The sequence below is a fragment of the Meles meles genome, chromosome 14, assembly GCF_922984935.1.
Source record: "Meles meles chromosome 14, mMelMel3.1 paternal haplotype, whole genome shotgun sequence".
Taxonomy (NCBI): domain Eukaryota; kingdom Metazoa; phylum Chordata; class Mammalia; order Carnivora; family Mustelidae; genus Meles; species Meles meles.
Window position 1 is genome coordinate 55346710 of NC_060079.1, and position 14793 is coordinate 55361502.

General features: G+C 32.6%; 1 protein-coding gene across 6 annotated transcripts in view; it reads right to left on the reverse strand.

Annotated features, from left to right (window-relative positions):
* The window catches only part of MYCBP2 (MYC binding protein 2), a 275059-nt gene that overhangs the window by 190183 nt on the left and 70083 nt on the right, over nt 1-14793 (reverse strand). For all 6 annotated transcript variants that reach the window (XM_046028200.1, XM_046028199.1, XM_046028201.1 and 3 more), the window contains exons 14-18: nt 14162-14320; nt 11802-12006; nt 9638-9783; nt 9212-9313; nt 805-912 (exon numbers count right to left, since the gene is read on the reverse strand). In XM_046028200.1, the coding sequence (XP_045884156.1) occupies nt 805-912; nt 9212-9313; nt 9638-9783; nt 11802-12006; nt 14162-14320 (720 nt within the window). The remainder of the gene's footprint in view (nt 1-804; nt 913-9211; nt 9314-9637; nt 9784-11801; nt 12007-14161; nt 14321-14793) is intronic.

The window sequence follows — 14793 nt, forward strand, 5'->3', positions numbered from 1 at the left end:
AGCAGCAACTGGAAGTTGTATTTGTCAAAGAGCCCCTGGTACACATACCAGGATTCAAGGCAGAATTTATATGTAAATTTATAAATATTCTGCATTAAATTCTTTCCTGATCTTAGTTGATCCATTGCTGTAGTTTAAAGGAAAATAAGCTTGCTTTAGGGGTATGTCTAATTAATCCAGAGCTATAAGATCTCAAAGAATTACACAGAAATAGAGTCTTAGTTAACTCACAGACTTGTCTAGACCTCTGACAGTTTTCTAGGACTAGAATAGGTCTATATAATAACTCTTTATTTACACCTATCAGCATTTAACCCTCAAAAACCAAATAATTTGTGTGTGTTGTGTATATAAACTTTAATATTAAAACAATGGAAAAGTATAATAGCAATCAACTCATTATCACTTTATACAATGAATTTGGTAATTTTGTTAACTCTAAAACACCTTTTTAACGTACTATAAAACGTCAGATAGCAGTCATTGAAGAGCAAATAATAAAGGATAAAAACAGAAAGCAATAATTATTTTTCCATCTTCCCTCAACTTTATGAAATTTGAAAAGAAAAGGTAAAGAAAAAGAAACATTGCAAAATGTCTTATTAAAGTTAACAAATAAAAAGGAATGAGACTGACAGCCATTGACAAACAGTACATCTTTCATCATGTTCTTTCTCCTCAGGCTATATAATGAAAGAAGCAAAGTAGAAGAATTAGGTTTGTGCATTTTCCCAGAGACAAAATTCAAATGAGTGGAAGAAACTGGGGAAGTATCCCACCTAATCGATAAGGAAGACCAAATACCTTTGTGCTTGTCCCGTTTATGCTTTAGCTGAGCTGGATGGGATCTGAGTCTGGCTAGAGCCTGTTCTCGATGATTCATAAAAATAGGACCAGCAAATACAAGGGGGCCTGAGGAGAAACATTTTGTATGTGCATAGAAAAGCTCACAAAATGAAAATACTACAATGAATAAAAAATAATTCAAACTAAAAGCATGGAAATTTATTCTTTACTGTTTTAGACATTATACTTTTCTCCCAATTTCCCCACATTAATCCCAACCCCATTCCACACCCAAGTTTTAATATCTGAACTATAGTTGATGTAGTAAAATTTCTTTTACCTCATAAAATTATCACATAGGTATGAAAAGTCTCAAGTACATAATCAGAAAGTTCAATTAAAAAATCATCTTATATTTTTAATATCATATATATTCAAGCTTAGTAAACCAAACATTCATAGACAACAATATCTTTCCTATTAAAATAGCAAAACTAACAAATTTTTAAATGATTAAATTGTAACAAGGTCTTCAAACTTTAATATCCACATCAGTCTTGCTACAAAACCAAGATAAATATTATTGACTTAACTACATTAACATTCTGCCATATAGGTAGGAAAACAAGACAGCAAAAAACAAAATAAAACCAAAAATTACTATGATATGATATATACATACACATATATAGATACACATTCACGTACATGCATATATATATATATATATATAAAATCACTACTTTATAAAGACAGGATTACAGAAGTTGTATTTAATTTTCTATAAAAAATAAATCTAACTTCAAATGTGATTTCTGTAACAACATATACAAAATCAGAAACAAGGTATTGATGCTTAAGAGGGTAATCTAACCCAAGTAACATTTTTGGAATATTAACAATTCTCTGATAAAATCATTTCTTTCTGAAGCTCCACTATGTACATACACACACATATACAGATGCACATTCATATAGATTATAGTTATTTCCACTTATATAGTTATTTCCACTTATATAGCAAAATTAATCTCAATAAAAATTCAATTTGCTTTTCCCTACTATCCTTTAGCTTAAAAAGGGAAAACTGTTAAGTTGTATCTTAAAATTTCTGTTCTTTTCTTATAGAATTGAACCATACTTTCCTTAAGTTTGAGCAACATCAAAAATGCCTGCAAATTTCAAAATACTCTGAGGTTACTAGTATTTGAAAAGGAAACTGACAGTATATAAGCACTGAATATTTTTAACTAAAGCCAGTTTTCATGATTCTCTACACCTCTTCAGCTATAATTAATTTTTCTAACAATGGAACAAAATAAAACTACTATAATAAAATTTGACAAATGCAAATTCAACAAAGTACCCTTCATTAAATATTAAAAATTTGTAGGAAAAATATATTTTAATTATGTCTTGAGATATAAATAAAAATGCAGGTATCCCCAATTCTATGAAAAACCAAGAATAATATATTCTATGATTACTACAGATAGAAATATGCTAATTTAAAGTTAACAAAAGTTAAATATTATTTCCTAGTAATATAGCAATTATTTTCAAGGTAAAATGTCTTATTTCTTCAATATAACATTTTTCAATTAATTTACTAAAGCAAATAATATAAACCAGTCTAAAAAGCATGTGATACTTTCCAACTATCGCAAAGAACTGTAAATATCAAAATGACAGTAATATTAAGTTACTTAGTAATATTAAGTTACTTAGCTTCTTACTAACTTCAATCTCTTTAGAGTCTCTTGGTACAAAAATTTAGAAGGCCCACAGGCAATCATGCCTAGAAAGTATACATCTGAGTTCAATTTAACTCACCACTTATAATATCAGGCTATGAGGTTCTAAAATGTTTGTGTTCCAAGGACTAAAATAATTTTTCTTATAAACATAGTTCAGTCATTCACTTATTCGCCATTTTTTATCTTTATTGTAACAGACACCAGGTATCATGTATATTATGATCTTATAATCTCATTAGAATTTAGTCCACTAGGGAAGACAGAAATAACAAAACTAAGAATTGCAATATGTTGTGATAAATGTTATAAAGGAAATCTGTACACATCCTAAAGGATGAAAAGTGATCTATCAACTTGGGCGAAAGAATGAGAAAAATTCTGCCAAGAGAGAAGGAAGGAAAGAGAGGGCATTCCAGGCAAAAGAAACAGGATTTATAAAAGCAAGCAGAGGTAAACAATATTGTATAGTCATTAAAAACACACATCGCCAAAATGGATGGAGTGCAGGGTTATGAAGCAGAAAGTGGTGGGAAATGAGTTTGCAGATACATATGAAAAACAGATAATTACATTCCTTTTCTACCATGAAACATTACTATAGAGGTAATGAGATGTCCATAAAATGTTCTCAATTAGTCAACAAGAATATATTAAGTACTGACCAATTTTAGGCACTACCCTTGGTCCTGGGAAATCTTGGAAAAACAAGACACCGCCTCTGCTTTCAGATGTTTGCAGTCTAATGTGGTGAGGGGAGGGAGGGGGAGTGTACACACAACTCAATAAGACATTTTGACTGTGTGCTATCAGAAAATTAAGCACATTGAGGGGGCAGCCAGCAAACCTTAAGGATGGGAATGTAGGAAGTTTCAGGTACAAGAACAGAAAATACCACATAAGCTAAGACTTAAAGAGGTAGTAGTACTCCAAAGGTTCACAGATATGAGAAAAAAACGGACATAGGGAACATGAGGCTGTAGAGAAATTTTTTTTTTAGATCTATTTATTTATTTGAGAGAGCATGAGCACGTGAGCAGGGGAGGGGCAGAAGAGGGACAGGGAAAGAGACTCTCAAGCAGGCTCCCCACAAGAGTGCTAGCCTGATGCAGGGCTCAAGCCCAGGACCCTGAGATCATGACCTGGGTAGAAATCAAAAGTCAGATGCTTAATTGACTGAGTCACCCCGACGCCCCAAGAAATCTTTGTGTAGGATTTTTATGCAGAAAATGCTTTTGTGCTATTTATATCAGCAATATCATTTTATCATTTTTTTAATTAAGAGGAATAATGCATTTGATGCTAGAAGAAAACACCATTTTCAGATATTAGTCTTGAGAAGATGAACTCCTGTAACATTTCAAAAACAATTTGAAATATCTGTTAAAATTTAAAACATAAAAACTCTCTCGCCCACATATTCTATTTCTGGGAAACTCTACTATATAAACAAAACTCCAATATGGCTATATAAGTTTAAGAATATTTATTGTAAGGGCGCCTGGGGGGCTCAGTGGGTTAAGCCTCTGCCTTCGGCTCTGGTCATGGTCTCAGGGTCCTGGGATTGAGCCCTGCATCAGGCTCTCTGCTCAGCAAGGAGTCTGCTTCTCCCTCCCCCTCTGCCTGCCTCTCTGCCTACTTGTGATCTCTCTTTCTCTCTCTGTCAAATAAATAAATAAAATCTTAATAAAAAAGAATAAAGAATATTTATTGTAAAAGAACAAAAAACACATAAAAACTTGAAAATAACCTAACTGTTCATCAACAAAATAATGGTTGAAAAAAACTGCAGTACAGCCATATTACAAACTATTATATAGCTCTTAAATAGAATGTAGTAGATCCATATTTACTAATTTAGTGTGTGTTCATGATGTAAAATGAGAAAAAGATGCTGCAAAGAATTGTATCTGTAATACAATGCCACTTTTGTAAATAAACATTTGCCTATACTTTCACACATGCATAGATATCAGCACAGTAGATATGTGTGTAGATATACTATAATGGAGTAAATGTATATATGGTATATGGAAGTATACCCATTAGACTAAATTCCATTTGCTTGGCAGAAAGAATGGGAAGGTAAGGAAAAAAATATAAAAAAGATATAAAAATGCATATACTATCACATTAACCAAATATGTAAAACAAAACTGTCAGTGATTTAACTGGAAATGTATAAAATTTGGTTAGAAAATAAAGAGAAAATAATAAAAGAAATAAGTTAAAGGATAGATTTGTGAAAAACTTTTGACCTAAATTCCTGTATTAATTTAAAATGGCACTGCAAAAAAGCACCGAAATTTTTTTCTAATAGACTATCAAGGGGAAAAAAAAAAAAGGACACCAGTATGTATCACAGTATGAAATGATGTAAGATAACTCAGCAAAAAAATATACATAGAAAAAAATTGGAACAAAGTACACCAAAATTCTACCAGTGGGTATCTTATTACATTGTATGTAATCCTCATTGTATGTACTGCTCATTAAAGGTAAGAAAAGGGAGGTTCAGAGTGGTTAAATTCCAGAATCATACATCCCCAGTAAAAGTTAAGAAGCCAGGATCTGAACCAAAGCCTAATTTCAGAACCTGCTCTCTGAACGGTCATGCCACATAGCTTTACTAACCACAGAACATGATATCCAAGTGAAACTATGAGACGAAAAGGGCCTGGACAGTCAATGTAAAACAGGACTTCCAGGCAAGCCAGGACATAAGTTCACCCCATATACAGCTCCCAATTATCAAAGTTAGATAACATTCAGGGGAAAAGAAAGAAGGAAAAGTAGCCAACATTATTTGAGCTTAATGTTCCTTACAAGAGAGCACTGAGAAGGAATACAAAGATAAGATCATTCATTGATACAACTACCCAGTAGTTCTTCTGATGAGTTAAGAGAGTTCTACTTAAAAATTACACTGAACAACCATTTCACCGTTAAAGTTAATATAAGACTCAGAGCATTTAAATATCAATCAACGCTGTATAACCTAAAAGGCTAAAACTTATCACAAATGTCATTGAAATAAAATATGTAAATGAATACAATGGTAACTAAGAATATACACTTAAGAAAAAAAAATTATACTAAAAGAATAATATAAAAAATTTAAAGACAACCTGAGGGTTTTGAAGGGTCAGGGGTGGGAGGTTGGGGGAACAGGTGGTGGGTGATGGGGAGGGCACGTTTTGCATGGAGCACTGGGTGTTGTGCAAAAAGAATGAATACTGTTACGCTGAAAAAATAAATAAAAAGGGAAAAAAAAAACAAAAAAAACAAAACAAACAAACAAACAAAAAAAATTTAAAGACTAAGTTCCAAATTAATAAAAGTACAGTAATAACACTGTTCTTTCAGGTTTCAATAGCACATTCCACTCTGTAAGACTGTGTTATAAACAGCAGCAACTAAATTACATCAATAGTCCTGATGCTGAGCAAAGCTTTAATACAAGAACCAGGTCCTAAAATCCTGATCAACTTTGAAATAACACAAACTTAATAGAATGAGACAGATAAATCAAGTTAAATAATTTGATATAATCTAATCTAGAAGTTCAGAAATTTCAACATAGGGAAAAGCCAATTATTAATGAGTATAATTATTAACTTATCACTAAGTTGTTAGTAACTAAAAAATACCAAGAGGCTAAGGAAAAAAAATATATAGGTATGTGTGGCAGTTAGAATACTAAAAATTTATTTTACCTTGTTTTGTCTTCCTCATTAAGGCAAAACAAGACAAACAATTCTCTCTAGCTCTTTAGCAGAATGCAGACATTCGGACACAGGCCCGGTATTCTGCTGTAGAAGATGCATGGAAGCAACTATGAACATCACTGCCCAGGAGCAGCAGTTCTTATGCTTTAGCACCAACAGAATTACCCACACTTGTTCAAACACAGTCTGCTGGTCTCTGCTCCCTGAATTTTTGACTCAGTGGGTCTGAGGTGGAGCCTGAAAACAGGCAACTCTAACTAAAGTGCTCACTGATGCTAGTCCTTTTGAGACTACTTTGAGAATCACCGTTTTAACATAATGAAAAGCACAGTACTTGAAAGGCATCCTCCATCCGATTAAAATAAAAATATTTTTTAAAAAGCAAAGGTAAAGTATAAACATCTTAGAACTAGTCTTTATTTTTTAAAGAAACAACGGCTTAAGTTTTAAAAACATAACTCTTATTTTGTTTATAAAGTAATATACACATTGGAGATTATTTAGAAAACACTGTAAAGAACAAAATAAAAATCACCTCTAAACTCACTTTTCAGGAAAAGTTACGACTAACATTTTGGTATCTACCTTTCTGATTTTTCCCCTATGCAAGTGTGGATATATCTTTGTGCACATTTTATTTTGTTTTCTTATAAAACTGCTGGTAATGGAGTGCTGGGAAAGAATATAAAGATAATATCATAAAAGTGTCATATCACCATACTGGTTCTCAATTATTTAATATGGTATAAGAATTTCCTAAAGTCATTGAATAAGAGTCTGTAGTCTGACTTTTAAAAATGGGTACACAGTTAAAATTCTTATTTAAAAGTATTTTTACAAAATAAAATGTATAAACAGGGTTCTCTTTGCACTGCACTGTGTTAAATGAAACACATACATACTGTAAAATGTCCTCACTGTATGATTCCATAGTAACCATGGAGGTTGTGCAAAGCAAGGGCATGGTTCTAATATGCACAAATTTCAGCACCATGTTAGGTAACGAATGCCATAATTCAGGCCCATAATGAAGATCCTAAGCCATTAAGAAAAGATATTTACTGCATAGTTTACCATATACTATATTTTAATAAAAATGAAAAAAATGTATGAGAAAGAGCTTAACCAAAAAATAAAAAGACAAAATTTCTATGCACCAATAATCTAAAGAAGTCTTTTTATATATTGAGGACATAGGATGAAATGGACTTGTCAAAAAATATATACCAACTGCCTAGAACATAAGTCTGTGTTTATAAGATCAGATACAGTAAAAAAATCTCTGTAAATATTTAAATAATAGAGTTTTAAAACCTCTGAAAGGCTAGAGTTTAGGTTTTTAAGGTCTATGACACATTTTAAAATAAATGGCAAAAGAATATTCTGCAGTCACAAAATTTTGTTGAACTAATGCATAATCAATGTTCTTTTACTTCTGATATGCAGAAATATACTACAGCTAGAGAAGAAAAGCTTTTTCACAGAGGGAGAAAAAAACTAATACAACACACAGAGCAAGCAATTACACATCATCATAAGGATTTGTTATACTTTGGTTGCAACATAAGAAATTGCTGTTTTTTGTAGGTCAATGCATATGATTCAACCCAGTATTTCCCAAAAAAGAAAAAACAGTAGTAAAAGAGATGCATTGATAATTATCCTTTAACAAATCATATTATTTGAATAAAAGAAATTGCCATTCAATTACCAAAAGTCATAAAGACTTAGAACTTAAATTTTATTCTTTTTTCTAAAAAACATTTAATATGTAATTTTCCCCATATTTATGTAATGTAAATAATGACAGTATCTACATTCTCATTAAAATAAATCAATTTTAAAAGTGATAATTTTATGTAAACATAGCCAAGGTAACAGCAAACATTCTTGTATCAATTAATCATATTGTTTCTCAGATCCTAGAAAGAACAATCTTCAAGTTCCAAGCATGTTCTACAACTTAAGTTTAATAAAAATAGAATTTACCATACCTGCTATATATTTTATGACTTACTCAATTCTACATTAAAAAAAAGTGCCTAGAAAAAATTTGTAATGGTGGCTAAATGGATAATAGATTTTATTTCAGCACCAAATCTCATGTCATTTCTAACAAGCATTTAAAATAAACAGTATCAGTATTTCCAATCAAAATTTTGCCTGGCAGAGGAATAAAATTACAGATCTCTAACCATCTGTCTTAATCCTACAAAGAGGAGATTCTACTGGGCAACCACAGTTTTAGTAATATTTATATTTATGTCTGTTACTGGATGTATATTAAAATATGTATATTTTACTATCTACTTATAACTACAGTGAAATGTATTTTCAGGCTCAGAAATGGTCATAAACAATGAGATAAAGAGAAACAATATGCCTATCTTTGCAATTAAAACCTGCAAAACTCTCCAACTTACCCTTCTTGTACATAACCAGAATAAGCTTTTTTGGGGGGAAAAAAAAGACATATAAAAACATAATTATGCACTGAACTGAAAGAAGAATGCCGGGACCATGCTCAAATGGAAATGATCATAGATGACTAAGAAAACGGAAATTAAAATACTATATTAAACTTTTGTTATTTATGGTTAAATAACAACCATGAGTCCAAAATCTGGGAGAAAGACCAGTTCTTAGAATTCATATATTATTTTTTAAAGTTGCCATTGCTAACAGTTTTTGATGCTTGGCAGATGGCACAATTCTTAATATGCTTGACTTACTCCATAAACATCATATTGAATTAAATCTATGTTAATAGCACAAATGTAAATACCCTGAATATTTTCACATGACTTTCATATGTTACTATAATCTTGCTAATTTTAATTGCAATGCCTTACCAAGTCAGCCTATTGTGTAAACTTTCAGTGCTCTCAGTATAGGGTAAGAAAATGGACTTTCATATACTTTTCCTCTGGAGCTACATCTTACCTCTTCCTTCCTCTAATCTGTGTCTCCTGATTACACGTTGTCGTTTTTCTTCTTGTCGTAACTGAAGGTGTTCTTCAATGTTAACCCCAGGTACTGGGACAGCTAGAGGATTGACAAAAAAAAAAAACAAAAACAAAACCACAAAGAAACACAAAAAAACCATATATAGATAGATACAATAATAGATATGAAAGAACCATATAAAATTCAAGAAAGTAAAATCTAACAAAACACTGATGAAAACACAAATTATTTCTACTCAAAGAATCTTAGCAAAAAGAGAAAAAGAGCCTTATCCTTTAATTACTGACATACTGTCAGTTACCATATAAGCAGTGTTGCATAGGTAACTATTAATTTTTTAGCACATACCAATATAAATTACTGAACTGAGGACAAGATGCGTATTACAATCCATCACATTACCTAAGAGAAGATCTAAAGGTATCATCTCCTTCACTGCATCAAGAATTCCTCTTTGTCTTGCCTCCTGACCATCCAACTCTCTTGCACAAGCCTTGCAACACCCACACACGGCACATCCAGATTCTCCGGAACCACAACCACAGATCCTTAAAAAATAAAAATAATTAACTGAAATCCTTCTACTCTTTCCTTAAAACTCTCTTCTATAATTTCTTTTCAGGATTTCTGAAGTCAAGTTATATAAGTCAGCAATGAAATCACCCCTTCAGATCAGGATGTGCCAATTTTAAAGAACTGACTAGGTATGAACAAATGGAATAACTAAAAACAAGAGTTTATTAAGTTCCTCATAGGATAACTGGTATATTCCAACAGAAAATACAAATGGATTCTGCCATCCTCAAAGCCACTATCAACAAATATTTTAAAAGCTAAAACAGTAAAACACCAGCAGCTATTAAGTGGTCTGGGTGGGTTAGTCAGTTACCAAACAAACACTGTTCTACACCAGCTAACTTAAGGAAGGTGTGTACAGCCATCAGTAAGTGAGCTCAGCTTGCTAGCTTCATATGTTATGTCTCCTTTTCTCTCCCTCCTTTATATGCCATCATCTCTCTTTCTCTCCTTTCAGTGTGTCCAATTAATTACATGGTCCTTTTCCTCTTCTTTGTCCTGTTCCTATCAGTTCTGAACAAGTGTATGACACTGGATTACAACATAAAGAGAATAAGAACACTCCAGAAGTTGCCTACAGGGTCAGTGAACAACTAACTTTTTAGTCATCTATTACACAGATGTAGACAGAAGTCACAGCTTTAATGTTATTGCTGGATCGGAATTGAAAACCTTCAGACAGCATTGCTGAGCCTGTGGTTATCCAGATTTGTGGTGGTACCAGAGAAAGATCTCCCTGGCAGCAGTTTTGAAAGACATAGCTAGGTGTCCTGTGAAACTTCTGGGCTTAAAATGCAAGCACTATTGACAATTTGGATGATTATTAACTACAGGAGTAAAAACTGATAAACTAATGGGTCTATTACATTGTCGATGCACAGTTTAAAATATAATGTGGCATTCTAAAGTTATTCTAAGATATACAGCCACAATTCTATAATAATTGAAGTCATTTTTAATAGTGCAGAGTGTCCTGGCATATAGTCTTTCTTATGTTAATTTAATTAATTCATTCATTTTTGCCTCTTTAATAAAGAAATCACTGTATTTGGTTAGGTACTGTCCATTTAGGTCTACAGGTTTAAGTTATAAATAATTATTGAAAACTGATAGTAGATCTCTGGGGGAAAAGCACATAAATAATAATAATTTTAGGAAGGATCAGAGAATTCAAAATCAATTTATGATACTTACCAACTGCTTAAGTTCAGAGAAAACTTATTGTTAAAAAATCATATTTCATTAGCCTAAAAGAAAGGGCCTGTTATGTATGATTTATTTTCATATGTTAGGCCAAGTATAAAATTCTTCCCAACATTCTAGCAGAAAACTTGCATTCTGATTCTGCCAAACTCACATACAAAGTTTAAAATAATGATAACATGGGACCTTGAGCAGGAAAAAACAAGTCCAACAAAAGCAAAAGAGGATAAATATAAATACGTATAATGTAACTTTATAAGTGACAGTTCCTAGAACACCTAAAATCGTGAACATAAATTTAATTTAAAAGAAAATTATATATCCTTAATTGTTTCATATGATATTTGATAATTCCATTCAGAAAAGATTAATGTTCAACAAAAAGAATAGATATTTGGCATTTATTTTAGAGAGAGATCACCAGTGGGAGGGAGAAGCAGGCTCCCCACTGAACAGGGAGCCCAATGCAGGGCTCGATCCCAGGACCCTGGGATCATGACCCAAGCCGAAGGCAGAGGCTTTAACCCACTGAGCCACCCAGGCGCCCCCATGACTTGTTTCTAAATATTGGTTTAAATGAATCAAATGAGAGAAAAGCAACTTAAGTAAAACTGACACTAAATTAGAAATTATTGTAACAGAAAACAATTATTAGAATTACATGTAATGCCAATATGCCCTCAAGAAACAACAAAGTAGAATACTCTCTGGAATAATTTTGAAAACAAATGTGTTGTGCACATTATCCACTAATATTTTATTTCTTCAGTATTAATCATGTTCTTACCCTCCAGGAACTCTGTCTGGACGCCCACTACTGACACAACTGGCTCCATAACCTGTACAGTCTCCACAGACAGTACACACCATGCACTGTTCCAGCTTCCATTTATGCATGCCTGGAGGGCACATCATGGACTTCTCATCTTTTTCATCTAGTTCTTCTTCCAGGTCTTCATCCATTGCTGTTGCCATATTCTCAACTCCAAACCCTATTTGACAGACCAATTTATAATTTTTAGGTAGATTACTCCCATGTCTAAAAAACCTGATAAAATGATATAACATACACTAATCTAAGTGAATATACAAAGGAATGCTTAAAATATAAGAGCAACAAAAACAAAATTTAATATGGGAACCACAAATAAGTGCTCTCATTTCCTTTCTGCAAAAGGAGGGAAGGCAGGAATACCTCTAAGCTGTTACTTTCTGCCAATCACACTTTTAACTTTGGCTGATTTTAGTCCCTCATTTCCATCCTCACTGCCAAACTATCATTCTCCAGACCAGAGTGTCTCCCAACCATTTTCTAAGCCATGAGTCCCACTCCTTTAGAACATCCTCTCGCTACTAGCAATTGGCAAAAATTTATAAAGAATGAAAAACTTGTCACCAAAATTTAGAAATTACATACACAAATGAAACCATAAGTAAATGTAAAAGCTAAGCCAGTTAGTCAAAGATATGTGTAACACATACAACATATCAAAAATTCCTACAAACCAGTAAGAAGGCAAGAAAACCAAGAAGTTTGAAAGGACGGTCTAACATTCTCCTAATAGTCAAGGAATGCAAATTAAAAGAAAAATGAGGGACCTAGCCTTTCTACTCCTAGTTATATGCCCAAAAGTAAAGCATACAAATTTTCATCCACATTCACATTCACCCAATTTTCAAAGCAACTCTATTTTCTAATAACCGAAACTAGAAACTACCCTAATGCTGTAATACTTGAAAAGATTCAAAAACTGTAGTATATTCACACAATTGATTACTATACAACAATGAGAAAGAATAATCTATAAATACCTGTAACAATATAAACGAATCTTGTCAAGTTGAGTGAAAAGAAACTAGACATAATCATGTGACATAATTCTATATATATACAGTACAAAAATAAGTAAAACTAATTTATGGTGTTAACTAGAGAGGAAGGTAGTAACTGGAGAGGAACAGAAAGGGGGCTTCCTGGGGTGCTGCTCATATACTATTTCTTGAAGTAGGTACCAATTACGGGAATGTGTTCAGCTTGTGAAAATTCGCCAAGATCTACACTTATGCTATGTGTATTTGACCACATGTATGTCTTACTTCAATAAGACAAATAAAAAATTATAATGAACTATACAACGTCATAATCATCAAACTGACAAAAATCTGAGTGTTGACACTATATCTTGGATGATGTGGAAAATCAAAGATATAACCTCTTCTAAGAAAAATCTAGTAAAGCTGAAATCTACAACACCAGAAATTATACTAGTATAACTAGTATACTAAATTATACTCACACATGTTTGCCAGGATAAAGGAGGTTTTGAAATTATTGGTAAGAGTGAAAAGTTGGAAATAAACTCATCAATCAGCAGGAGAATGGATAAATGGCGCCATGTTAGTGGTATGGTTTTTTACACAGCAGTTAACAGGAATCATTTAGATTTATATATACTAACATAGACAAATTTTAAGCACACAAACATGACAAAGGATAAATGCTTCTTCCTGTCAATAGCCTAAGTATTAGGGCAAAGCATATGGTGAGTAAGATGCATCTATAATGCAGCTCTTGGTAAAGGGCCAAGTATTCTTAAGAATCATTTTTAGTTGTCAGGAACTAATTACAGGTAGCCCGTGCTATTAAACAGGAAGATAATATCTCCCAGAAAGGCTGCTGTCAAAAATGGTTAAAACTGAAAATATGTGGTGTAAAAGGAACTAATAACAAAGAGCTTGAAAAATGCATTTTTCTAGAATAATTTAGGTCACTCAAAATGCGAAATCAGAAAGGTGTTACCATACTTTATATAAAATTTTAAAACATTGGGGTGCCTGGCTGGCTCAGTCGGAAGAGCATGTGACTCTGGATCTTGGGTACAGAGATTACTTAAATAAATAAACTTTAAAAGAAAAAAAGGTAAGAAAAACACTCAAGTTCATTTGCTCAAAAATTAAAAGCCTAAAGTATATTCAATTGTTTCAGTGATATAATGTCAAATAAATAAGAAATTCAGTGGTTTTCCTATTTTAAAAGTTTGAAAAGTATATTAAAGAGCCACTTGTTTTGAAAAGAGTAAGATTTCTGTTCTAAAAAACTTATGAAAAGATGACACAAAATTTTATATCTACATGTCCAACACCTACCTTTCCCCCCTTGGTTCATGGCACCAGTGTCTCGTCCACACTGTCCTTTATTATTCACACCAAATGTCCAAACTTCTCCATTCTTCATTAAAACACAAGTATGAGCTTTCCCCATAGCTACTTGAGTTACAAAATGGCCCTTCAAATCTGTTACCAAACCTATAGGAAAGATACAGATTTGGTAAGGAACAACAATAAAACCTTTCTGAGTCCAGTAAATCATCAGTATTATATAAGGACCACCTCAACGCAGAACTTTTTATTTCTGGGATAAAATAACCCACCAAAATGAGAAATAAGTGGCCAAAAGACTGGCAGGGTATCAGTAAATTTATTTTGTAAGTTTGTAATGAAGTTCCAAAATCTTAAAACATTATCATCCAGACTTGGGACAAATTTTTACTGTGGCCATTGGCTCAAGCCTGCTTCTCCTGAATGTTTGCTTTAAATGTCAAAACTCTCAACAATTCTCAGAAGGGTCACTAGTTCTCAAACTTTCCTGGTCCAAGCACAAAGGAGCCTATAAATCATGTACTTTATCTGCTTTGATTTGCCTTACAAAGGAATAAAGGAGGGCATGTGATGCAACCAGCGCTGGGTATTATATAAGACTGATGAATCACTGAACTCTA